Source organism: Danio aesculapii, chromosome 25 (assembly GCF_903798145.1).
Source record: "Danio aesculapii chromosome 25, fDanAes4.1, whole genome shotgun sequence".
In the NCBI taxonomy this organism is placed as follows: Eukaryota; Metazoa; Chordata; class Actinopteri; order Cypriniformes; family Danionidae; genus Danio; species Danio aesculapii.
In genome coordinates this window covers 10,736,568-10,763,227 of record NC_079459.1, presented here as the reverse complement: position 1 = coordinate 10,763,227, position 26,660 = coordinate 10,736,568, and the positions used below count along the sequence as shown (strand labels likewise).

The window sequence follows — 26,660 nt, the reverse complement described above, 5'->3', positions numbered from 1 at the left end:
ATATATATATGTAAATATATATACATATATATACATACATATATATATACATATATATATATATATATATATATATATATATATATATACATATACATATACATATACATATACATATACATATACATATATATATATATATATATATATATATATATATATATATATATATATACATATATATACATATATATACATATATATACAGGCTAATGTTTGGACGTGTATATTATATATCACATCTGATTTTATGTCTTCATAGGATTTTTAAGGGGTGTGTTTGAACTAATGCACAAATTCCAAAAAAATTACACGAATGATCCAAAATGAAACAATCCCAGCATAAATCTACTAGGTTATTTTCCAGAGTTTTATGTGAAACTTAATTACTTAAATAACACGTTTTTGAAGTAAAGTTTAAGAATAGAGTCATTTAAAAAAAAAAATTAAAGACAACCTGACGTGCGGTTGTTGGCGATGCACTCTGGACAGAACCATTCCTCTACAGGTACAGCATCCAAAGGTGGTGTGAGACATTCCATATGGTACCTTTCATTAAAAAAAATGAAAGTAAGTGAACGCGTGTATATGCATAGACTAAAACCAAGTCTGGTGTTTCGATCACTCATCATTTAGATAATAGGCCTCTAACTCGATACCTGGAGGGCCGCAGCTCTGCACAGTTTTGCTCCAACCCTAATCAAACACAGCTGATCCAACTAATAAAGGTGTTCAAGACTACTAGAGACTATTCAGCAGGTGTGAGTTGGAGGTGGTTGGAACTAGGCTATGCAGAGCTGTGGCCCTCCAGGAACTGACTTTGAGACCACTGATTTAGATAGAAAATAATAATAAAAACTACAAACAAAAACATTGTAAAGTGGGGGACTGCAAAGTGAAAAACAACAACAAAAAACAAGAAAAAGGTCATTCTACACCTTAGCTTTAATTGGAAAACTCATTTGAAGACTCATGAAAGATAAAGTGAATTTTATTTGTTAAAAACATATATAAACACAAGAAAGTATTTGTAATTATACCGGTTAAAGTAAACTTTTTTATATTGTGATAAAAGATTCAGCTAGCAAATGCAACTAATTTGATACTGGTAGAAGCCTAATTTAAATAATAACTTCCTTTGACATGGACTTTGTATTTTGCAGACAATTTTATTAAAAAGCAACCGTATGCACCAATAGAAGACCCATTGTAGAGATTGTCAAACATTTCTTACCCTGCATCACATCCATCACATAGCAGGAGGCGATCTTCACGGTCTCGACCTCCGCAAATTTCACAGCTGGTCTGATCTAAATCCACTTCCACCTGTTCCTCTGCAGGTTTTACAGGTTTTTTAACTGCAATCTAAGCAAACAAACAATTCTCTCTGACCTTCTCTGTGCCTTACTGAAATTGGAAATCATGATTCAGAGATTTAAGCAGATGAATAAATAAAAACTCATAGTATTGATGTTGGAAGAGACATGTCAAAATGGCAGAAATACACACACCAAAAACATGTTTGCTAAATGTACAACAATAAACAACAACAAAAAAAGCTTAAATTTAGTTTTTAATCTTAAAGCGTGTCTCATGTTCAGAAGACTTATGGAGATACAGAAATCCCTCATTTTTATTAAAATAGCTTCATTAGTGTTCTGAACATGAACACATTTCTAAGGATTTAGAACAATATTAAGAAAAGCAAATGGCAGAATTTAAATTTTGGGGTGAACTAATCTTTTAGGTCATTCGCATGTCATGCAGCATATATACAATTATTATAATGGAGGAACAATACCACTGGAATCATTAAAAACAATTACAGCTAATTTCCAATAACAAACATTGACAGGTAATCACAAACTTAAAAAAAAAAAAATTTCACCTTAGTTGGTGTAAAGTTGAACGATTATTTTTACTAGCATCATTCTTGGTGTAAACCATGTGTAAAGCTATTTCGATGAGATGCGTTACATGACTCACATTTTTTTTAACTTTCCCACCATGGCACTTTCTCAGGATAATGTTACTAAAGACTATTCGGTCCACAGGGCAGGAGTTGGCATTCTGGGGAAAAAAAAAGAGTGACATTACTGTTTATGAACCAGAGTTATTGTAGTTAAAGGGGTTGTAAACTGGCTTTTTATAAATTTATCTGATGTATTATTACTTTCAAAATCATTTTTTCAACCCTGGTTTGAGGCCATCTCAAAAAAAAAAAAAAAAAGCAGATTTTATGGCCGGTGTGCACAGTCAGCTTGAAAGTAAAGGCCCGCTGCTATGATTGGATAACTGTTCTGATAAGTAAATAGCTTTCGTCTCCCCGTCAGTTCATGTGAGGAATATGTCTGCGTTGCACAATGAAAATCCCTTTGAAGGTTTTGCATTCACTATTGATGTTTACCAGGGTGAAAAGAGACATCCCATTACATCAGTAAAAAGTCAGGGTGTTTAAGTGCACCTATGTTAATTCACAACCAAATGTTTAGTGAACCTCAATGACTTGTTGCTGTGGCTTGATCCAATCCTGCCCAGTAGGCTGAGCAATAGGATCAGGCACTTATATTCTTCTATGGAGGCGTTACTTAACCTACATACAACATCAAAAATAGGTACAATCGAGAATATGCCATTTTCTCCGCCTGGTGTCACTAAAACTTTTTATTTCAGTACAAAGGACAATGTCAGGTCCTAAACTTGGGATATTCTTTTATGTTACAGGCATTATGGTTTGGTTCATGTAATGAGCCAGAGTTATGCAGAAAAAGACCACTGCAATGCAACAACTTTAGGGCCATTCATACAGAACATGTTTTTGTGTGTGAAATTAGGAATGGTTCTTAAAAAGTGCCTCATCCTTTCTACTGTAAACAAAAGCTTGCAACGCTTGCCCCGCCTCCGAGTTTTTCTGATTGGTCCACTGCTATGGACCTGAAATTGATGAGTTGTGCTCCATGTAAAAGTTGAAATTCTTTTATCTTGATATGGTGTTCTAAAACACAGCACCAATGTGCAAGATGCTGCAAAAGACGCAAGTTTATAAGGTCAAGCACATCTGTGAAGTACTTGTTTACATAGAAAAACAATGGAAATACAAAATACTGTGTCATCTTGAGTGCACATAAGCCAGCCTGTGGTTCCTTCTCTATACACATGCACAAAATCAGTGACCGATTGCATTAGCCCTTATAAGTGTACGATCACACTGGGGTAATTAGAACATTCAGAGCGCGTACCATCATGTGCTCAAATCTGATGGCTTGCAGTGAAGCATAGAAAGAGGCTCATTCTTGTCATAAATCACAATTTATCAGCTCCCAGTAGCAGCTTCATTTTAGGTTTCAGACAGCTAAATACACATAACTACTAGAAAAACATACCATTTAAGGTTTGCAAAATGCATGTAAATGTCTATAGAGATGGCAATGAATAATTATTTTGGAAATTCCCTAACTACATCAGAACAGCAAAGTCACTTGCTGTCTTCAAGAAACGACTAAAAACGCAACTGTTTAGTCTCCACTTTCCTTCCTAATCTGCAACTGCCTCTCTGGCTATACCACTAACTGTGCCCTCTCTCTCTCTCTCCAAAAAAAAAAAAAAAAAAAAAAAAAAAAAAAAAAAAAAATTTTCTAATGCTTTGCTTCTTAGACTTTACACACCTGAAACTTGTCTATAGCACTTGTTCACTGCTGCTCTTATAGTTGTGTGAATTGCTTCCTTGTCCTCATTTGTAAGTCGCTTTGGATAAAAGCGTCTGCTAAATGACTAAATGTAAATGTAAATCTAACTGGATGATGTGCTTTATTCACATAAGATACACACAGTTTGTGTTACTAGAATATTTACTCTATTCCTCTCCCAGGTAAACAGCCACCAACTAATGTTTTATTGGTAGAAAATAATGAAAGATATTTATTAATGGTCATTAATCCATTGCTAAACCAAAGACCAAAGGCAAAGGCTTTTGCACAACACTGTACTTCAATCATTTATAAGCCATTAATCTACTACAACATGCAAGACAGAATACTACCTCATTTACAATAAACCAAGAACAGGCAAACGTGGTCCTTGATGGCCAGAGTCCCTACAGAGTTTTGCTCCAACACAAATCAAACACGCAAACAAACTATTTCCATGAACAAACTAATGAGTGTCTTCAAGATCTCTAGAAAACTAAAGGTAGGCTTGTTTGATTAGGGTTGGAGTAAAGGTATGCAGGACACTGGGCCTCCAGAATCGAGTTTGCCCATCCCTGGATTAGACAATGCTGCCATCATTTAACGAGATAAACACAAAAACAAAATTGAGCTGCACTAATGGAACTGCTGTTGTCTAATAGACAATTTTTATGACAAACAATAAAATTCTAATTAAAACAGAAAATACAAATATTAAAACTATTTTAAACTATTAAATAAAACAACATAAGCATTGAGTAAATGAGGTTTAACTTACCTTTGACCATTCCAGAATACAGTCGAGACAAAAATAGTGTTCACAGGTCTCTGGTGTGGCCACAGGCTGCTCGTGGAATGAGTTCAGGCAAATGGGGCATTTCTCTGAATCTTCATCTGAGCTCAGGTCCATTGCATCCACTGAAATATTCCCTACAGCTCCTTCTAGTACTTTGCCAGCATCTTCATCTAAAACCACAAAGCAAAAAGTGTTTTTTCTATGTTCGTTTGCAGTGTAGTCAATTTTGTGATTTGCATATTTAAGATGGGGCTCACAATTAAATCGACTTAATAGTAAACGCGATAAGTGGTTGTTATGCACATTCGCCTAACAGCAAGAAGGTCGCTGGTTCGAGCCTTGGCTCGGTCAGTTGGCATTTCTGTATGGAGTTTGCATGTTCTCCCTATGTGCTCCGTTTTCCCCCACAAGTGCAAAGACATGTGGTATAGGTGAATTGTGTACTAAAATTGGCCGTAATGTACATGTGTGAATGAGTCTGTATGGATGTTTCCCAGTCATAGGTTGCAGCTGGAAGGGCATCCGCTGCATAAAACATATGCTGGATAATTTGGCGGTTCATTCCGCTGTGGCAACCCCAGATTAATGAAGGGACTAAGCCGAAAAGAAAATTAATGAATGAACATGGACTTAGCAAAAGGTTATCCACATGGTGGCTGGCCAACTGTGATCACAAGTGCTCACTAATTAACACAACATCCCAAGAACAACAGGAAAAGTCTCTACATTTAAAGACCCCTAAACAGTTTGAGAATCCTCAGCAACCCTTTTTGTTCTCACCGCCTTCTGTGTCTGCTTGAAGAATACATGTTACAGTACTTTGGAGAACAAAGAACTAACCAAAACCAAAGCTGAACACAGTTAAACTATGTTTACTTGATTCAACGTATGTTTTCTTTCAAGAGCACCTATTTTACCCCCTTTTTAAGATTCAAGATAAGTCTTTGATGTCTCCAGACTGTGTGTGTAAAGTTTCATCTTAAAATAACCATCAGATTATTTATTATACCTTTCTGAATATGGGAAATTTGAGGTCTGAGAACACTGTAGCTGTTTTTGTCGCCCGTGCTTTTAATGCAAATGAGCTGGTTCTCCCCAGTCACACACAAATGCCGCAACAAAGTTACAAACATGTTTAACTTCGCACTGCTTTTGCACAGCAAATGTGACAGGATACACATTAATATACACTGTTGTATGGATATCTGTTATGCAAAAAATGGGATTGAAGTGTCTTTGTTTGTTATTGTACTGACACTATGTTCCTGTGGTGATGAATAAAATGGCAATTTTATTGTTTTTTTCTTTATTACAAACATGCATTAAAATGTTTTGAACTTATTTTAATCCCAGTTACTTTTCATGTACGCTCTTGTGGATATGATTATACTCGTTACAACGGAGACATGTTAAGAAGCGTCTGTCAATCTCATTGCATTGGGCCTCAAAATTGCAGGGATTTGGGTCCTATTTTAACAGGAAAGTCAGGAAATTTCGAAAGAGAGATTTGTTGTGCTTATTTCACTCCAGCATGACAGTGGAGACCTACACACCGCTCTGTCCAAACAGCTTCCAAAAGTTGATTTTGTATCATGGGTGCCTTAAATTTGTCTAGGTTTTTGTATGTATATATTCCATGTATTTAATGTATCTTTTCAATGGGTTTGTCATCTTCACTCATCATTGCCTTTTGTCTTCTTGTGCTTTGGCTGTTACATCACCTTGCAAGAAGCCTTAAGTAGGCTAAGTGTAAGCTGTGAACCTAGCTCTATTTGACTCACTTTCGAATCTTTGGATTTAAATGCCCAAAGTTAAAATTTAAATAACCTAAGGGCTGATTCTAAGATCTAGAAAGAAATATATACACACTGCTCAAATACAATTTAAATAACTATTTACAGGGGATGCTGAACTAACACCCTTTAAGGATATAGTTGCCTCACACACAATTTTAGAGTTGATTTGAATATTTTTATCTCAAATGGTGTCAGAGTTTAATTGACTTTTACAATTTTTACATTAAAAGATATTTTTTTTAAAATATTATAAAATAAAGTGCTAATTTCAAAAACAGAGTCTTGTGCAATAAGCAGGATGTTTTTCTGAACATTTATTGTATAATTTCATATGGTTGGTTTGTTTAATTCATTCGTATGGTTAAATTTTTTTTTTAATCGAGAAATTAAGCCTTGTGCAACATAAAGGGCATATATTTATGCCTATCAAACTAACTTTACCACAGTTCAACAGCATGGTATGGAAACCTTATATACCTGCTAGACATCCGGATAATCCCATCCCATACAGCTGGCATTGCATTGCCAATGGAAATAAAATAAACACAGACAAGAAATGCACATACGCCAGACATGAAGTTGGCGTGGACCAACGCACATTCTCACGTTAATTTCATCGTAAGTAAATCCAAACGAGAGCGTGAAATCTGACGCAAGCAAAGTTTTTGTGCGTACGCAGCCTTGATACATGAGGCCCCAGAACTGGCAGGTCTGCCACTGGTGCCCTGTGCTTTATAGGGCAGTTTATCTTGATTATGTGGGCAGACGTGAAGGGGTCTGTAGAAGGCATTAAGAAAGTTATGCTGCCTGTAAACATTATTCAGCGTGACCCGTTTAGTGGTGGGTCAGTGATCGTACCTGAGAATTGACAGAGAGAGAGAGGGAGCGAGGGAGGGAGCGTGCGAGCGAGCGAGCGAAAGAGAGAGAGCACACACACACACACACACACACACACACACACACACACACACACACACACACAAGCAAAACATACAGGAATATACATATGACTGTAACAGTCTAGGAAGGTGAATCCATAGAGAAGCACACAGATGTGCTATTAAATCATAGATGCTACACTAGTGCAGTGGGTCCTGGGCTTTTTCCTCAATATCAAGTGCATGAAGCTCAGACTTGCATCTTTTCCTTGTAAGTACAGACTTCACAAGTTTATTGGGAGAACGAACTCCAGAGGACGCGAGGACACGTCGGGTAAATCTTTAAAATCATGTATATATTATATGACCGTCAAATTTATAACAAAATTAAGCCTAATAGCTAACATAACTGTGTGGTTTTGGCTTTAAGCGCTTAATGTTATGCTATATGCATACAATAAAGATTATCAGAGGAAATGCATGGTGAAATACAAAATAGCAATCTCTTTTGCACTTCTTAATAATCAGTTATGGCCATTATAAAAGTATAAAGTACAATTATTATATATAATATAGGAAATAAAGGCAACCAATCAAACGTGCAGAATCATCATATGTGGTTACATTGATTAATATATTACTTTATCTTTAGCTCAACCAAAACCCAGTACCTGAGAACAAGTAGGCCTTTAGATTCAAAAGACAGAGTCGTTAGATATACACAAGATGAATGTTTAACAACTACAGAGAGATAAGATACAGTGGCAGATCCAGGATGGACTGGCCAAAGTTTCGCTGCTCTCAGCCAAGCAAGTGTGCTCAGAACTCATGGTGACTGCCTGGATACCAGAATACACTGAAGCACCTTTCAGCAAATTGCAATGCATTTTCAAACTTTCTTTCAAACTTTCAAACTGGCTTTCTCTGATGAGTCCACCTTTACTGTCTTTCTACACATTCGAGAGAATTACAGTGTGGAAAAGAGCCAAAGTACCACCCAGACTGTTCATGCCAAGGGGTGAAGCATGAGGGTGGATTAGTGATGGTTTGTGCTGCAATTTCATGGCAATCCCTCGACCCAATATATATATATGCTAGATGGGCACATGACTGCCAAGGACTACCGAACCATTCTGGAGCACCATGAGCACCCAATGGTTCAAACATTGTATCCCGAGGGTGGTGCCATGTTTCAGGATGATAATAGGCTTGTTTGAGATGGGCAAAGTCTGCGCAGAACTGATCACCGGTGATCACTGTGAGATGCACGCAAGTTAGAAATGGGCTCCTTTGAGATATGCCTCCCCAGCAATGTTGATGAGAGCAAGAGGCTGCAGTATTTATAGGAAATATTATAGTGTTTTTGAACATATTTGTTCAGTATTGGGTTATATTTATATTTGTGATACCATAGCAACTATCGAATTCAAATACTTTTTATAGTAAAAAAATAAAAACACTTTGTTGCCATAAATTACTTTATTAAAAAATAAAACTGTTCATTCAACAGTGGTAAATGTTAAAATGAATGGCAAAAAAACAGCTTATACAGCAAGAAAGGTTTCAAGTAATCTAATTTGGCTATTCTATGAATTAAGTAGCTAAATAGCAAGATACTTTAGAGTAACAGGACATATCAAACGTTTAGTTTTGCTAGGAATGTCCCTAGAAGGTGTAAAGGGACATACAGTTGAAGACAAAATTATTAGCCCTTATTAAAATGTGAGGTTTAAAAATGAATTGTATTGCATCAAATATGTCAAAGTGTTGTTTAACAGAGATTTTTCTCAACACTTTTTTGTTGAAGTTTTAAGAACTAAATTCTAATAACTAATTTATGTCTTTACCGTGATGCCATTATATTATGTTACATTATATGATATAATTTACATAATATTTTACTAGTTTTTTTGCAAGATACTTGTACATCATTCAGCCTAAAGTGCAATTTAAAAAGTTAACTAGGTTAATTATGTTAAAGAAAACCTAGGAAAGCCATTGGTTTGTTATGTAGACATAAAGAAATTATTAAGGGGGGGTAAATTATATTGACATGCTTATTAGGCCTATATAAACTGCTTTTACTCCAGCCAAATTAAAATAAATAACCTAACTGACTTTTTCCAGAATCAAAACTATTAAAATGTAGGAAATACTGTGAAAATGTCCTTGGTCGGTTAAACACAACTTCTGACTTCACGCGTGTGTGTTTGGTTTACTGCATACCCCTTTCAGTTCTCAGATGAATCACACAAAGATGAGGCAAAACAGTCTGATTACCTTTGTATGCATGCATGCATTTTTGTACGAATCTTTTATTGGATTGACTTTCGTGGAATAACGTTGCAGCTCACACTATTAGGTCTTTCTTTTCTTTTTCATTCCTTTAAAACCTGTTTTAACACATTCAATCTGTTTTTAATCATTTTTACTTTTTGTTGTTTTTATTTTCTTGTTTCTTTTATTCTTATAAAGCACTTTGAGTTAACATTGTGTATGAAATATGCTATATAAATAACATTTAGTTATATTAGATAGGTCACATTATGTTTTTATAAAGGTGTCTGTATGTTTTTGTTTGCGTGTAAATCTAAATAAATAAACATATGCAATGGTCTTTGGATCTTTTTTTTTAAAGGGTATATGCCGAGCTAGTGTTGTTCCCATACTGATAAACTTAAAGTGACCTGTTATTATGAGTTTTTTCCATTTTATACAATTCCTTTTACAGCATCGATGTTGTAATGTAATTACAATACAATCAGTTAAATAGACTTTGGCATTCATTTAGTTGCTCAAGTGTAAAATGTGACCAAAAGCCGTTTACTCGCACGTGCCTGTCAGAATCGGCAGGCTAGCGCTTAAGCTCCATTGAATATACTGGGGTAAAATACATACTCATATTATAAAGACATGGCGGGGAAAAATGTAAGTTAATGCAGTGCTTCTTGTACAATCTGAGACCCACTTTATATCAGATATCACTCAGTCAGTGGAGATCGTTGATTTTTAAAGAAAACAGTCCTTAAACGTGGCAATTTGCAATTGCATACAGTTCACCGGAATTGCTTAACCCAGGTTACTGGGAAATTAAAAGTCCTATTAGCATGCTTCGGCATATACCCTATTATCAACGAAAAAAAAAAAGGTATACAACAAAGCCAGGTAAAAACAAAAGATAGAGAATAAAGTGTAATTTGTCATTCTCATCCAATAAGCATTAAGCTGTGTCATCGTTTCCAATTATGCTTTTGGTAAGCACAGTTGTTGGAGAGCAACTGCAGCCTACTGCTCAATCCAAGGCATCTGCCTCGCCGTCGCTAGAGTTTTTGGTACACATCAGCATAACATGAGTGAGGCGGACGCAAGACTTCTCTCCTCCTGAATCCGCTGGTCTAAATGCACACAGTCACAGTGGACAGAAGTACAACAGGTCTCTTTTCCTATCTATTCTGGTACTCTGTAGGATTTTAAACATGTGTGAACACAGTAGCATGGCGATGTGTCTGAATTGTAACATGACAGCATCGCCAGGAAAGCTATGCAACAAACCCCGTGGATCATGGAAACAAACACATACAACTAGGGATGCTCAGATCGATCACACGAAGATTCATATCGGCCGATAATCACATTACATGGCTTGATCAGTACTCACCAATCTGGCCGATCTCATGAACCAATCGCAGGTGTTTGTTTATGAGTTTACAAGCAGAGGAAGATGCACAAGCGCTCCCGTATATTATACATAGCCTAAGCCAAAGTAAAATGAATGAATGAATAGTTTTCTGTTAAGCTACTTCTGACCATGACAAGTTCACACCTAAATAGTTATAAAAGATGCGTTTAAGGTGTTATACTGTATGCAGAATCCTAAATTTATTCTCTTAGATAAGGTCAGATCTTTCCTTAAGGTTCATACTTAGATTTTTTTTTTTGCTTAATTTTGCTTAATACATTATAAAGCCTGAAGCATTAGAATAGGTACTCGATATCAGCCGATCACTATGACAAAGAATCGTTGCTCGGTATCGACTGCAAAAATCCTGATCAGAGAATCCCTGCATACAACCGTTCACAACCACCTAAATACTATGTGCCGTGTACCATCTCACAGCTTGGCAGGTCTGTCAATATGAGTCTGTCTTTGAAAAGCACATGCAGTCATGAATAAGAAAAAGCAGCGTATACGCGTAGGATTAGAAAACTCAGTCTATGAATATTATTGAGAAACCCGTCATCACTGGACATGCAGGTAGTGCTATGTCACCGATTTTGATGTCGCCTCAATAATGATTTTAAACTCGAAGATGAAATTAGCTGACAAAAGCACAAAATTATCCAGTCTTTCCAACAGTTAAAGCTAACAGGTGCTAAAGTAGTCTTATTTGATACTTGACACACATAGGCTTGTGCCGGTATTCGGTAATGCGATAAATCACGGTAATGAATATGCACGATATTGTTATCGCGGGCACTTCAAAATACCGTGAAAAATAATAGATCCGAATTTATATTCTTAGAACGTGCCTTAGCTTATTTTCCATCAACCGCTTGAAGAAACACTGTGTATATGCTGCGCAGAACTGATGCGCACTCTGATGTAAACAATCCCCACATGTAGAAGCCCTGTGTGCGCGCCGCCGCTGCCACCGCACTATAATCCACTATAATCCAGACCGGGCACTTTCCCGGTGGGTCGACGTACTTTTTGGGCCAGGCTGATCATCGTCTTATGATTTGATCGGCCCATAAAAGGCTTAGCAGCCTATCGTTTTTTTCTGCCTTATTGATTGACGCTGCTGTGATCTGTGACTCTCTGAAAGTAGATACTTTTTTTCCCGGACAGACAGACCGGGCCGGTCCATGTGACACTCTGCAGCCCATTGGCTCTTTTCGGTATTGACATTGGGCTGGCCCAATCACAAACTCCTATTTTGGACTCCGTGTGAGCGTGCGTCGTCTGTATGTATTTGTCAAAATAGTCGAGAGTCAGAGAGAAGAAACGCAAGGGAGGCGCAGAGAAATCGTGAGAAATACACCGGCGTTTCATTTAGCGATTCTGAAAAGTTCTCTGTTCATTCTAGTACACGGCTAAAAACGCAAATCACGTGACCACACACTCTCTGCCCAGAGCTGCAGCCACTAGTTCAGCGGGTAAGCATAAACCCCAGGTGAGAGTATAGTGCATGTCAGACAGTTCATCTGCTGCGTGATCTCATCTCACTATAGTTGTTAAACGTGATATTGAATTCATCTTGTTGTCTCTATCTAACAATTCTTATGTCTTTTGAATCACTTGTTCTCAGTTAACTGTTTTGACTGAGTGCAAAGGTAAGCTACTATATTAATTTAGTAACCACATACACTGATTCTGCACATTGACTGATTGCTTACCTTTATCGTTTAAATTTAATGTACGTTATACTGTTATAATGGCCATTATTGGTTATTAAAACTGATATTCTGCAAAAGAGACAGGGTAAATCAAATATCAAAGTGAAACAAATTTGACTTATATTATGTTTTCATTGTTTAGATAGTGAAACAGCAAGCAGGATGAGGTGAAAGGTTAAAATATAACACTGTTCCCTTTGAAGATTTACACATGCATTAGCAGGCAGTTTTTGTTATGTTTATTATTGAATATAGGCTGAGTGAATAGTGTATTGAATCAGCTAAATTGTCCGTAGTGTATGAGTGTCTGTTAATGAGTGTGTATGGGTGATTTCCAATATTGGGTTGTGGCTGGAAAGGCATCTGCTGCATAAAACATGCTGGAATAGTTGGCAGTTCATTCCACGATTGCTGATCGAAGACACATTCACTTTGATATAATTACTCAAGTTTACTTTTATATTGTGTATTGTTTTATTTATATTTATTTGTATTTAAATGTTTGAAGTACTTATAGTTAATTAAAAAGTTATTAAAGTTACTAAGTTGACGAAACTGAAGTTTTTTGTGTTTTTTTACCTGTTTCTCTAGTAAAATTACAACATCGTGATAATACCGTATACCGTGATAAAAGCTCAATCAATTAATTGCAGCATGAAAATGTGATACCGGCACATGCCTAGACACACACTATTTGTACAGGATTGCACTCCTGGTTCACCAGGAGCATGCCTTATTATCGAGCCTAAAGGCTGATTTAAACCATGTTCTAACTTAAAGCAACAGCACGGGATAGAAGGAATATTTTTCATATTAAAAGGTGTTTTTGTCCTAACTATTAACAGAAATTTCTATTTTAGAAACAGCTTCTGATTCTTGCAGCTGAACAACAGAAACTTTGACAATAATCAGCTCAGGTACACCTCATGTGCCTTATTCAGTGTTAAATGCTAACAATGCAAGTTTGAATGCTATTTCACGTGACATTTAGAAAGTGCTGAAAGACACTGCGTGTTCAGCACAAATGGCCGCTATATGTAAAATCGAACACAGTATATATATCATCGCCAAAGAAGCTTGCCTTAACTCAGTTTAAACCGAAACTGCGGCTCATGACAAAGAACGGTATTGTGCAGGTGGTCATCACGAGAATCCTGCTCTGCCCGGCTCATACAGTAGGCCTATATTGGGCTGGCTGACTCATCTGCTTTTTCCACAAACACAGAAAATTGTTAATCTGCACACAATAAAGCTGCGGTCACACTTGACTATTCTTCCCATAGACTTCCATTCATATGCACGCGAATGCGTCAGACCGGAAACGCAGGGTCATGCGTTAAGTTTCGCATGTTGCTGCGGTGCAAAGTTCAAGCTTGGTGAACTCTAACCTGCGAAATCGCATCACTTGACTGCATGAGACCAATCGAGGATCAAAACAGGACCTCTCTGGACAGAAATTTAAAACATGGAGCAATCGCTCACTTTTTTTAATGTCTAATTATCTTGTTTAATCCCGCCCCTTTTCGCAGCGCAGTACGACAGAATTTCGCACACACAAATGCTGGTGTGACCATAGCTTGAGACTACCCATTTAAAATGACACAAATCGAAACCAAAACTTTTAAAGAATGATTGACGTGAGACTTTTCTTCCTTTCTTTTGTCAGTTTTTTCTTGAGACACATTATTTTTCTATTTAGTTACTGATGACTGCTTTGCAGCTTTCAGCATTGAGTTGAATGATTTATTATAATCTTACGTTCATGTTTTGTAGCAGAAATATTATTTGTTTATCAAATTAACATGCATATAAAACAATAGGAAAATGGATATTTCTTACTAAGATGCTTCATTTTTGTTTGATGCAAACCATTTATTTTTCATAACGTAACAGTAGGACTTTTATAGCAGATAACTCACATTCAAGCACATTCAAGGCAGCATGATAATGAGAAATGTAATTCATTATTAGTAGAGCTGCACAATTAATCGAAAAAATTTGCGATCTCGATTCGACCCCCTAGACGATCCTAATCCAGCAATTCTATGATTCTACCAATCATATTTTAAAGTTCAGGAGAGAAGCAAAGGCAGCCGCACGAGTCTTTTCACTGTTTCACATACTGTATTTATAAGGTATAATTCACATAAAAATGACATTTTTGTCTTCATATATTGCTGTATTTGTGGCCGGGAAATCACACGTGACATGAGCTGCTGACCGTGAGCTGTTAACACAGAGAGGGCGGGTGCGCAACCTACTTAATGATAGACGCGCGCATCTACTTTAGTGAACAGAACATAGGCTGTGAGTAACAGGTAATAAAGTTGTAAATAATATTCAGTTTGTGGCACAGAGTGATCGTTTGAGAGCAGTGCGCAAAGTATGAACAGCACTTAGCAGTTAAAATGAAACCGAAAGCGTGCGCATCATTTAAATGATCATATCGCATTTTAGAGTTATGATTGTGACAACCATTTGATATGTTTTTTCTTTTTTTTGCGAACACACAGTTGTGCACGAAAATAAATGTTTATAGTGTAAGTATAACTACTCTAGCCTCTATATTGTTGATTTTACCAATGAATTAAATGGTCTAATAATGTTGTCAATGACAGATTGCAAGCATAGGCCTATATCTCAAACATAATTCAACATCAGAATTATTATAAGTAGAATAGAATTATTTATAGAAACCAGTAGACCTACACATAATATTATCATTGTTGTTTTACCATATGTTTGAGAAAAAAAAACAATAATAATTGCAGACTCATATTAAGCTTTATTTTACATCTACAGAATCGTGACAAAATCGTGATCTTTATTTTAAGCAAAAAATAAATAAATAAATAAATAAATCGCGATTCTCATTTTAGCCAGAATCATGCAGCTCTAATTGTTAATATTATTCTCATCATTAGTATTTTATAATTATTAGACATTCATTTTGGAATTATTGCACAAATATCAATAAGTCATTACAGAACTAATTAGATAGTAATACAATAAATCCATTAATATACAATTTGCAGTGGTGCTCTTCATTCTTGGTGGTTCTAAATTTTTGAAGTAAAAAAGGTAATTTAAGCCCTGCATTAGACAAATACTATTTTTTTCTTATATAAAATATATAAAATATATATATTTGGTTATTGTTCTGAAATTTATTTTCAGTGTAAAATTGTTATGTTTAAATGGCAAAAAAAAAAAATTAATATAAATTATTATTTTGTGCTGTATTAATTGGTTACTGAGCAGCAATAAATAACACTTTAAAATATGAGTTTTTACGGGATTTTCTAGTGTTTTGAAATCAATGAATGCATAATCATAATAACCGTGAAACCATGATTATTCCTCAGACTATAATCGTACAACCAAACTCTATAATCATTGCATCCCTATATTAAAAAAAAAAAAAAAAAAAAAAAATATATATATATATATATATATATATATATATATATATATATATATATATATATATATATATATATATATATATATATATATATATATACATACATATATATACACATACATATATACATACATATATATATAGAGAGACAGAGAGACATATATACATTTAAATTATTAAACATTGTGAAATGAAATCTTGCCTTCACTTTCTTCATCCTCATCTTCCTCCTCCCCATCAAGGGTTTCCTGCTGTTCTTCATCATCATCATCTCCTTCACTGCCTGTTTCTTCTTCCTCTGATTCATCCTCACCTTCTGAGTTGTCTTCTAAATTGCAACGACATATGGGTAGAGAAGACATGGAAATGTTTTAAACGTATAAAAAATAATATCCCTGTATATATCATTAAGGTGTTTTCTTTTTTAGTGTATTGTCATATTTTATACTATATGAGCAATAAAAGACTGATATATCAAGTATAAAACTCCATATTGTTTTTACGTAAGAGTTTACAGGGCTACGGATCATTTAGGGTCCTCAAAACATTTGGCTTCATCCACACTTTCCCTTAACTAATGCAACAGCACAGACCGTCATCAGAGATGATAGACATGGCAGGTCTTTTTCCTTTTCCATGCGAGACGTTCCTGTTGATCAGCTCATCCTGGCTGTCCTCCTCTTCCATGGTTATGCACTGACCTAATCTAGAGATATTTCAGCAGGTAACAACCTGTATGGCGAAACATGTGTGCAACTTGAATTTCCAGGGTGAATTTGACCAACATTGAAACAGGACATCATGAGATGATTTTCTTAAACATCATATATACAATTAAAAAACAAATGTGTTGGATCAGTGCACACATTTCAATAAATAACGTTACACTCTTACAAAACGTACAAAATACATTGTTTGTACTTATATCTAACCATGCTTTACTGCCCCGGGAAATGTCATCATTTTGTATAGTTTGATACAAATAGGTAAATGCGCATTAGTCCTCCTAATGCGATATTTATACGAAAATAATGTTACTAACTTGACGCTAACGGCTAACATTTAGCCAGCTAATAAAAACACTAACATGCCTAATCTCAACTACACGCCTAATGGGTGTTATGAAGAAGTGAATTGCTAAAAATATATTTTATAGTAGTAAAGAAGAAGAAATGAGTACAATAAGTGCATTCATTTTATTTCAAGAATACTTTCACAAAAGCTAACGTTACGTTAAAGCTAACACGCTAGCTGTGTTGCTTGTCATTCTAAATTTAACTCAACTGCTATTTTTGTTATATTTTATGTCTAACGTTACTCTGTATAAAGTAGCTTTTAACGACGACAAATGTCTCATTTATTGAAACTCTTAGGGGAGATTATAATTTCGATCAATTGTACCTACCCTGTAAGGTTGTGTAAGACATTATTTGTGTTTTGAAATCCACACAGCGTTTGTTTGACGCAGGCAGCCGGCTGGTCAAATTACGAATCCTACTATGGTAAGGAATCGCTCATGAATAATAATTGATTAAGTGACGTCCACACAAAAACTATTTATGATTGGCCAATAACGAGCGCAATTAATTTTCAGAAAAAAATCTACTTGGGTAAAGGTTTTGGTTCACGAATGCTGTTAATCGGCAGGTTTGCAAGAACGTGACTAGATGAGTGTTTATAAACTTTATATGACAATTATAGACAAACGGCACACAATAAAACATGAGACGTTTCTTTTGTATTCTTTTGCTTTGTATTTCCTCCAATAAATTAAAGGAAACGTTCCAACGAAACGTTTGCTATAGAAACAATACGAGATGTGATATATAAAGTTTACATATGCTTTATGAGGAAAAATACTATAGTTTGGAGAATGTTTACCCCACTACTGTTTACCCATTTCGAGGCTCCGTATGTAAAAATCCAGTCAAGATTCAGGATTGTTTTAATTCACCCCTAAGGAAATTTTCTTGCACATAAGGACACACTGCATTATTTACTGTACTACAGTTCGTGTGCTCTTTCTGTCGCAGTATTGTTATTACTGTTATAATTATCACAACCTAAATGAAACTTTAATTTATAATGAAAGTCCGGGCCTACGTTATAAATGTAAATGTAAAAAATACCTAAATGTGAGTTTTTAAATGACTTTTCGCGCCATTGCAGTCTCTCTCTCTCTCTCTATCTGTGTGTGTGTGTATTTCTCTGTTCCCTCCTCCCAGCATCCTTCGTACGTGCACATCCTCACTAGCTTCATGGCTTTACTACACACAAGGCGAACAGGGTTGCAACCACTTTTAAGACGCGGGTGGAGCTCATTTAAAAAAAAAAACACATAACAAGTAATAAACAACTGTATCCATAACCAACAGTACACCACAGTCTATTTGCTAAAATCAAAATTCAAAGTGTGATGCATAAATGACTAGAAATATAACAGAAAACGGAAAATGAGCGAATCCAAAATGGTTCCTTCCTAAAGTACGACGTGCAAAACCGAACGCGCCGCACCCCGCTATAAACTCTGCAAAAATCCACCAAACAATGTTATGGTCGTAGACAAGCCCCTCCGACTCAGTAATTCGATAGTTTCATTTGATGGGCGGGCTTTCAGTGAAGAGTTTGCCCAGCTATTGGATTACTGTCATGTCTATCAAATCCTGTTTTACATAATCAGGTCAGGTTGCAGTTGCAGGGGAGTGGGCAGGGTTGGGATAGCGCAAGTGAGCTGAACTTCTCCGCTGGTGTTACTGTACTATCCTCAATTTAATACTTTATTTGAGCAATTATTTTCTTTGATGAAACTAGCACGTGTTTCGCGTGGTTTGTAAGGGCATATTTAAGAAATATTGAATTTGGTCTTCCAATAATTAAAGGGCTGATTGAGAAGTTTAGGTGAGTGTGTTTTTTTTTGCTTCTTTTTACTGTCAAAATATTATTAATCAGTTGATTTTAAAAAATATATAAACATATTTTCTAGAATAGTGTTATCTCTTTTATTATTGTTACATATCGATATATTTGCCTATATTAGCCTATATATACTTGACCATGCATGTATGTATGTATGTGTGTGAGAGAGAGACCATATAGTAATTTTAGCACGATTAAATATTACACTTAATGCATATTAAGACTTTTTATCTATAGACCACATGGTCGCAGAATAGATGTTATCATTTCATAATAACTCTTAAATATCATATCGTTATATATTAAACGATAATCTTATATTATTACAATTTATTATAAATATTACACTAAATTATCATTGTACGTTTATTATGGTGTTGTTTAGATGCAGGACGACTGGCTTGTTATATAAAATTACATTTTTATCCACATATTTACAGCGATATTCTGGTTTTCCACGGTTTCCTGTGCCATCAAAACTTGTGATTTCTGAAAGCAGGTAAGCCACTGACTAACGCACATTGCGCCTATTCTCCACTCCACTGTGCGTGTGACAGCGGCTAACCAGCTTTTGGATTTGCACCTGACATCAGCGCCGTGGTAATGTCCCACTGGAGACTATCTAAAGGATCAAGGCGGACACAGTCACCGGAGCGACGCTTTAGGATCCACTGTCCCTCTACATGACTTTTTGGTCTTGGTAAAGCACTTGAAACACTAACTTAGGGTTGTGCGTTTAATCCCCGCGGTGCGCATGTTCTGAATAAATGAGTGCCTTGTGTGATCGGTGTACATGTACATTTTTATGACATCAGCCTGCTTACAGTGTCACCGCCGTGCTAGAAATACGGTGTAAATATGATCATGTGCAGTCTGGTTGGCAAAGGATTAAACTTGTGCCTGTTGACTAAGTTGCTTTGCTTCGTCTTGTTTGTAACAATAATGTTTTTTACGAAACCAACTCTGAACTTTTGAACTTCGAATCATATTATTGTTTTATTCGTGTGACAGATTTGTTTCCTTTAAATTTTTTAGTGATCATTCAGATTTTGGTTAACATTTGCAATTTGTTATCGTAAATGTAACGATGTAAAATGTTTATATTATATTACGCATAAATACGTTTATATTATAGTTCATTATATATTTACTGGTATTGCATTATGAAAAAAAACTTTGCTACAATATATTACTGATAAAATGTTGTTGAATAAATGGGTAGCAAGATACCACACCAAATGAAAAACTAAACCTTATTAGAAATCTTTTTTTCTGCTATTTGATTTAAAATGAACACATCTAAATTATAAATATAAAATTTAAATGTTGCATTAAAGTAAACAAATCAAAATAATAAAATGAAAAAAACAAATGCAAATGTTTCGAAATAAAATGTGTTTTCAGATAAAGTTTGAAGGTTTGCGGTATGCTTTTGCTTTAAAAAAATTGGTAATCTGGTACAAGAAAAAAAAAATCTTAGATTTTACATATTATTTTTAAATGTGGTCAAAAATACAAAGTCTATTTAAAAAAAAAATCACTATTGTGTCTTTGTGTGTTGCCTGTTAATACCTCTGGCCCACATTTAAGGGAACTCTTAATGGATTAGAAATGTGATTAGATTGAACCACCTTTGAACCTGTCTTTTATAAATAAGCCCTTTGGTAAAATAAGTAAAAAAAAATGGCATTGATGGAAATTCATGACCATAGCCACAACTAATGACAGCCATATGTGGATTTGAGGCTTATCTCGCAGCCATGTCAGACAGTTCCTTGATCTAATCTACATTTCAATGGTTAATCATAGTAGCAAAACTATCAATCCAATAGAGAATATCTCAGAAAACAAGTTGTAATTAGCAAATTTTCTGAATCACAGTGCTTAGTGATGCTTTTAAAAAGTTTATACTTCCTCCATTTGTTTTATTTTGGCTAGAATAAAAGCAGTTTTTAATTTTTTTAAAAAAGGTCAAAATTATTAGCCCCTTTAAGTTATATATTTTTTAATAGTCTACAGAACAAACCATCACTATACAATAACTTGCCAAATTACCCTAACCTGCCTAATTAACATTATTAACCTAGTTAAGCCTTTAAATGTCACTTTAAGCTGTATAAAAGTGTCTTGAAAAATATCTAGTAAAATATTGTTTACTGTCATCATGGCCAAGATCCATTAAACAAAAATTGGGGAAAAAATAAACAGCGATTAGCCTCCCTGTTTATTTTTTCCCCAATTTCTGTTTAGCGGAGAGAAGATTTTTTAAAACACGAAAACAATAACATGATAGTTTTAAAAACTAATTTCCAATAACTGGTTTATTTTATCTTTGCCATTATGACAGTGCATAATTTGACTAGATATTTTTCAAGAAAGTTCTGTACAGCTTAAAGTAATATTTAAAGGCTTAACTAGGTTAATTAGGCGTGTTAGGGTAATTAGGCAAGTTATTGTATAACGATGGTTTGTTCTGTAGACTATCGAAAAAATATATAGCTTAAAGGGGCTAATAATTCTGACTTCAACTGTATATATCTTAGTTGAAAAGTTCTTTGAAAAACCTTCTGCAATGCAAAAAAGATATTTAATGTTTATTTACAACTGTGTTAAAATAGCAGTGCTTAGAAAGTGAATAAAGTACACATTTTAAAAAAGCTTTTAATTTCTATATGTTATATTCTATATGTTCTATATCTAAACTTTACACATTCAGTCCTAACTCAAAATTTTACAAGTGTGTGTGTGTGTGTGTGTGTGTGTGTGTGTGTGTGTGTGTGTGTGTGTGTGAGTGTGCGTGCGTGCATGCGTGCGTGCGTGTGTGTGTGTGTGTGTGAGTGTGTGTGTGTGTGTGTGTGTGTGTGTGTGTGTGTGTGTTTACAGGACACAGATAATAGCAGGATCATTACTTTTCTCTTTAAACTGAAACACATAAACTAAACATATTTTTACACTTAACTGCGCATTACATCTGCATTGCATCAAGTCAGCAAAGGAATAAAGGAACCAAGTCTCACAACAACTTTATTTCAATGTAACCCCAAGAGTTATCGATTGAGTTGAGGTCAGGAAATTGAGCTGGCCACTCATCTACTTTTTTTTTTTGCCTGGAAGTAAGTTTTTGCTCACTTACTAGTGTGTTTTGTAGGTATTTTATGTATAAAAGTATTATATTTATTTTGATGTATAAAAACTGATTCATCATATTGGTAAATGATAGGGCATCTGTATGAGACTATGAGAAACATCCGCATAGCATTATTTTTTGAGCTAACGTATGGTTCGTAGTCTTTACAGCTATTGACGTGAGGCTTGAATTCTGTATGTTTTAGATTTTTGTTTCCACAGACCATTTTAGATGAACATCCTCTAATTTTCTGCTTTTCTCAATGTTTTCCTTTCTCCCATCAACTTTTGACATAAAACGTATGTTGTTCTTTTGAACAATGTTTGTAACAACCTATTTTATGTCATAATTCAGAATAAATGTATTTTTTAACAATGTATGACACATTGCAGACCTTACGTTTTAATAAAGGACCATTAATGACACCATTTTGTTTTCACAGAATGAATGAGTTCTCTCAATAACAAAAAAACAAAACAAAACCCATACAATAAATAACAGTTTTGGTATGTTGTTTTTATATTACACTACATCCATTTGCAATGCACAAATAGCCTTAATAGCATTGTTCAAGAGGTTACTGCTGTACTGAGCACAACTGTATGTGGGTCAAAATGTCGACTTTTGGTGTCTGATTAAAACAAACAAAAAAAACAACAACAACAACAAAAACAATCAAAGTGGTTACATACAAAGACAAATAAAGTCTCTTCTTTTAATGCTTTAATTATTTAATTGTGAAAATAAAATGTCTGAATAGGGTAAACGTATTGTGACCTCCACTCCATAAGCAATCAAACTCAATTCTATTGCATTTGAAATTTTATAAAACCTACAGGTAAAACCTATGGGTTTAAGAATAGTGTGAAAATATAAAGATTTTAAATTAAAGTTAATATGAATTTTAGGACTTCTCTGTCATACTTAAGTATTCTTTTAATATAACATTTAATGATCCATTTCCTAACTGTCGTTTTCTTGGTATTTAAATAGCAGGATATTAGTGTTCTGTTACAAATTTTTTTTGCTTTAAATCTTTTTATCTTTGAAACATTTGTATTTTTCTATAGGTACATAACTCAAATAAAATAGATTTGTACTCTCTAAGATTTATTGGTTTCTTCACCATGTGACCTTTTATTATTAACACGTGCAGTTTTCTACTTTTAAAAAAGAAAAGGAAAAAACAACAAAAATGTCTTAAATATCAATCAAAAAATACCTGTTATTTTTTGTTGTAATGCGTTCTTATGTTCTCTACTTTTTCCAGTTATATACAAATTGCTTCAAATATATTTTGTATTCTTTTTCTGAAATGAAAAAAAACTTTTTTAGAAAAATTTGCTTTATTTACTTCCACTCAACATCTGCACTTTGTGAATAAGTAATAGAAAGCTCAAATCATTTAACATTGGCACATTGCAGAGCTTTTAACTGATTTCAATTCATGAACAAAAGTAAGGCATCTCGGGATAAAATTAAGTCAAATTTAACAGTAAACACAAGTTTTGAAATGTACCAAAAAGTTATTTTGATTCTCAAAGATTGCTGTATCTCTCTCTCTCTCTCTCTCTCTCTCTCTCTCTCTCAGACACATACACACAAACACACACACACACACACACACACACATACATATATATAAGTTGTTGCTAAAAGATATAACACATAAATAGTTATACTGACAATAGTTAAGACAGCAAGGTTGAATATACACAGAAAGCCATTATAAATCCTTTGCCCTGAGCCTCAGATTCATTACCGTCAAGACGTTTCCCTGGATGTCAGGACTGCAAAACACATAGAAACGTATTAAGTGAAACTAGCAACTTTGGGGCATAGTGACCATAATAGGCAAAAAAAAAATCCAAGCAGTCCATGCAGATCTGCAGTTGTTTTAGGCACATTTAAGCAGATGACAGAGAAAGGAAACATCAAATCCAGAAAAAAGTTCAAACTTCACACTCTATTGTCTATTTACCCAGTTTTCCAACAGTCACAAAAGCAGTAACATTGCTTAAATCATGTTATGCATGTAATACAGCAAAAGGCACTGGTAATGTATGGAATAAGAATTCTATATAATTTGCTCTTTGGAATAACTAAATGTTCCAGATAGTATTATACTTGCAGGCTTGCTTTGAGAATGTCGTAAAGTAGCAGATACAGACCAGAAAAAAAACTGATTAAATCATTGCAACCTAGTGGTAAAACATTTACTAAAATATAATTTGATAATTCTTGTCATTTACATGTTGCCTGTACAAAGAAATGACACATTTGCCATGATTATATTCTCAGAATACAAGTAGTTAACAGATAACAAATGAAAGTACATTTTTTGTCATAGTTTACTCCCTAACATGGTGTTCAAACACACTTAACATTCCTTACTGCATAAAACACAAATGAGATATTAGTAGAATGTCCACACTGCTGCTTTTTTCTAAACCATAGTATCCAGAGACCAGATTCAATAAAATGTTGAGAATAAAAGGATTATTAATTGACATATAGTAAAGAACATTCTTAAGATTTATTAGAATTTCTAAATATGCCAAAGTCAGTGCAAACTACATCTTTCGTTTATAAGATTGCTGCTAATAACATGTATGGAGAAAGCGATAATTTAAGAATTGTTTGGGAGAAAGACCTGGAGGTGGAATTTGAAGAGCGTGAATGGGAGGCAGTAGTTTCTGGTATAGGGGGGCCTGTGAGAGATGCTAAGTAAACTCATACATTACAAGATAATCAGTCGATATTTCTGGACCCCAGTAAGACTGCATAGGATAGGATTAATGAAAAAAAAACACTGTTGGAAATGTGGTCATTCTGTGGGCACCTTTTACCATTTAATGTGGAACTGTCATTTGGTTGCTCCATTCTGGACAAGAGTTATTTAAAACCTTGAGAAATGGCTGGGACAAACTTTACCTTATTCACCAAGAGTTTGTCTTCTTGGTGATACATCCACTGTCTGGAATGGAATATCTAAAGCACAGGCTGGGCTACTCGTCGCAGGATGTATTATGGCTGTGGGACTAGTGTTGCGAAATTGGAAGAACTTAGATACTCCCTCATTTAAGGATTGGATTGAGCAGATGACTCCTACTGCATCGTATGTACATATGTTGGCAAGACTTCAGGACTCCACCCATACTTTCAATCAGAAATGGGGTAGCTTTATTTGGAGTATTTGTCAACAGTATTTGGAGAGCATGTAAAAGGAAAATTGAAGTGTTGTCATTTTGGCTGTCTGTTGTATTGTATTATTTTATTTTTATGTTATAATTTTAGTTTTGTTATTATTTTTATTTTTATTTGTTTACATTATTTTGCTGAATGTCGATTTTGTTTGATTTTATGTTGTGTGGGGTATAAAAGTTCAAAATAAAAAAGTTCAATGACAAAAAAAAGAACTTTAAAGATTTAAAGATTTAAGACTCTTAAAACAAAATTAATTAAAAATCCCAACTACTTTTTTTAAATCATTAAAATGAGTAAGAAAACAATGACCTTTGTTTGTTTGTTTGTTTGTTTTTTGTCATGTGATTATAACATATTTTTAAATACAATTTAAAATGCCCAGTGCAAGCTCAAGTAGAATTCCCATATACTGTAGCTGTGCATTATATAAAATGTGAGATGTTTTGTTTGTTAAGTGTATTTTGTAGGCAGTGCAAAAAAAATGTGTTTTTTTAAGCTGATCATTTCAAATCATGTTGAATGGCATCTTAATCATGTTGAATAGGATCATTATAAAATAATGTATCAAGAATTTATCTGAAATTTCGTATGAGTTTTGTTACTACATTAAAGGGCACCAATTTTACCCCTTTTACTAGATTTAACATAAGACTTTTTGTGTCCCCAAAATGTGTGTAAAGATTCAGCTCAAAACACCCATCAGATTATTTGTTATACCTTTCTGAACATGGGGATTTTCAACTCTGAGCACACTCTAGCTGTTTTTGTTGCATGTGCCTTTAATGCAAACGAGCTGTTCTCCTCACCCACCATTCCCACATGCGTGTCAGAGACATATAGGGTGCCGAAATGGCAGACTTCCATATTATATAGTACGCTAAAAACAGTATGCAAGCCGAATAATATGCAGAATTCGAAAAAGAGAAGTACCCAGATGACCTACTACTTCCGGCGAGATTCTGAAGTGCGCATCTGATGATCATGCGACCTACCTGCGTCAGTTGCGACGCTTCACTCCCATTCATTGGATAGCGTAGGCACATTTAAGCAGCCGAGAGAGAAAAGAAAAATCAAACCCAGAAAAAAGTTCAAACTTCACACTTTTTTGTCTATTTACCCAGAGTTCCAACAGTCGCTAAAGCAGCAACATCATGTTATGCATGTAATACAGCATAAGGCACTGGTAATGGCACTACGCTAGCCATGAATGGGAGTGAAGCAACGCAACTGACGCAGGTAGGTCACAAGATCATGACAAAATGGTGGCTGTAGTACGTTCAAGTTCCATTCATACTACTCACATTCAAACTGTACAGAACATACTTTTCTAACCGTAGTAAATTTAAAATTTTAAAAGCAGTACCTACTGAGTAGATTTCAGACACAGCCATAGAGTTCTCTCAATACTGCTGAGACGCATGTCTCCATTTCCT

At 34.8% G+C, this 26,660-nt stretch overlaps 2 protein-coding genes and 1 long non-coding RNA gene across 8 annotated transcripts in view; 1 reads left to right on the top strand and 2 right to left on the bottom strand.

The window, feature by feature from the left end:
• Positions 1-17,463, bottom strand: part of phrf1 (PHD and ring finger domains 1) — a 34,330-nt gene extending 16,867 nt beyond the window's left edge. For both annotated transcript variants that reach the window (XM_056452179.1, XM_056452180.1), the window contains exons 1-7: positions 17,383-17,463; positions 16,571-16,709; positions 16,180-16,305; positions 4,465-4,652; positions 1,987-2,070; positions 1,235-1,365; positions 458-549 (exon numbers count right to left, since the gene is read on the bottom strand). In XM_056452179.1, the coding sequence (XP_056308154.1) occupies positions 458-549; positions 1,235-1,365; positions 1,987-2,070; positions 4,465-4,652; positions 16,180-16,305; positions 16,571-16,664 (715 nt within the window). In that variant the 5' untranslated portion in view covers positions 16,665-16,709; positions 17,383-17,463. The remainder of the gene's footprint in view (positions 1-457; positions 550-1,234; positions 1,366-1,986; positions 2,071-4,464; positions 4,653-16,179; positions 16,306-16,570; positions 16,710-17,382) is intronic.
• A 1,224-nt stretch (positions 17,464-18,687) lies between these two features.
• LOC130219077 (uncharacterized) lies at positions 18,688-19,804 on the top strand. The gene is made up of 2 exons (XR_008836023.1): positions 18,688-18,875; positions 19,334-19,804. It is a non-coding gene; the product is annotated as an uncharacterized LOC130219077 (long non-coding RNA).
• A 2,655-nt stretch (positions 19,805-22,459) lies between these two features.
• rassf7a (Ras association domain family member 7a) overlaps positions 22,460-26,660 on the bottom strand; it is a 57,620-nt gene continuing 53,419 nt past the window's right edge. For 4 of the 5 annotated variants that reach the window (XM_056451341.1, XM_056451340.1, XM_056451343.1 and 1 more), the window contains exon 6: positions 22,461-23,810. In XM_056451341.1, coding sequence (XP_056307316.1) covers positions 23,785-23,810 — 26 coding nt within the window. In that variant the 3' untranslated portion in view covers positions 22,461-23,784. Of the gene's footprint in view, positions 23,811-26,660 lie in introns of all 5 variants that reach the window. The other variant, XR_008836022.1, reaches the window with a different exon arrangement.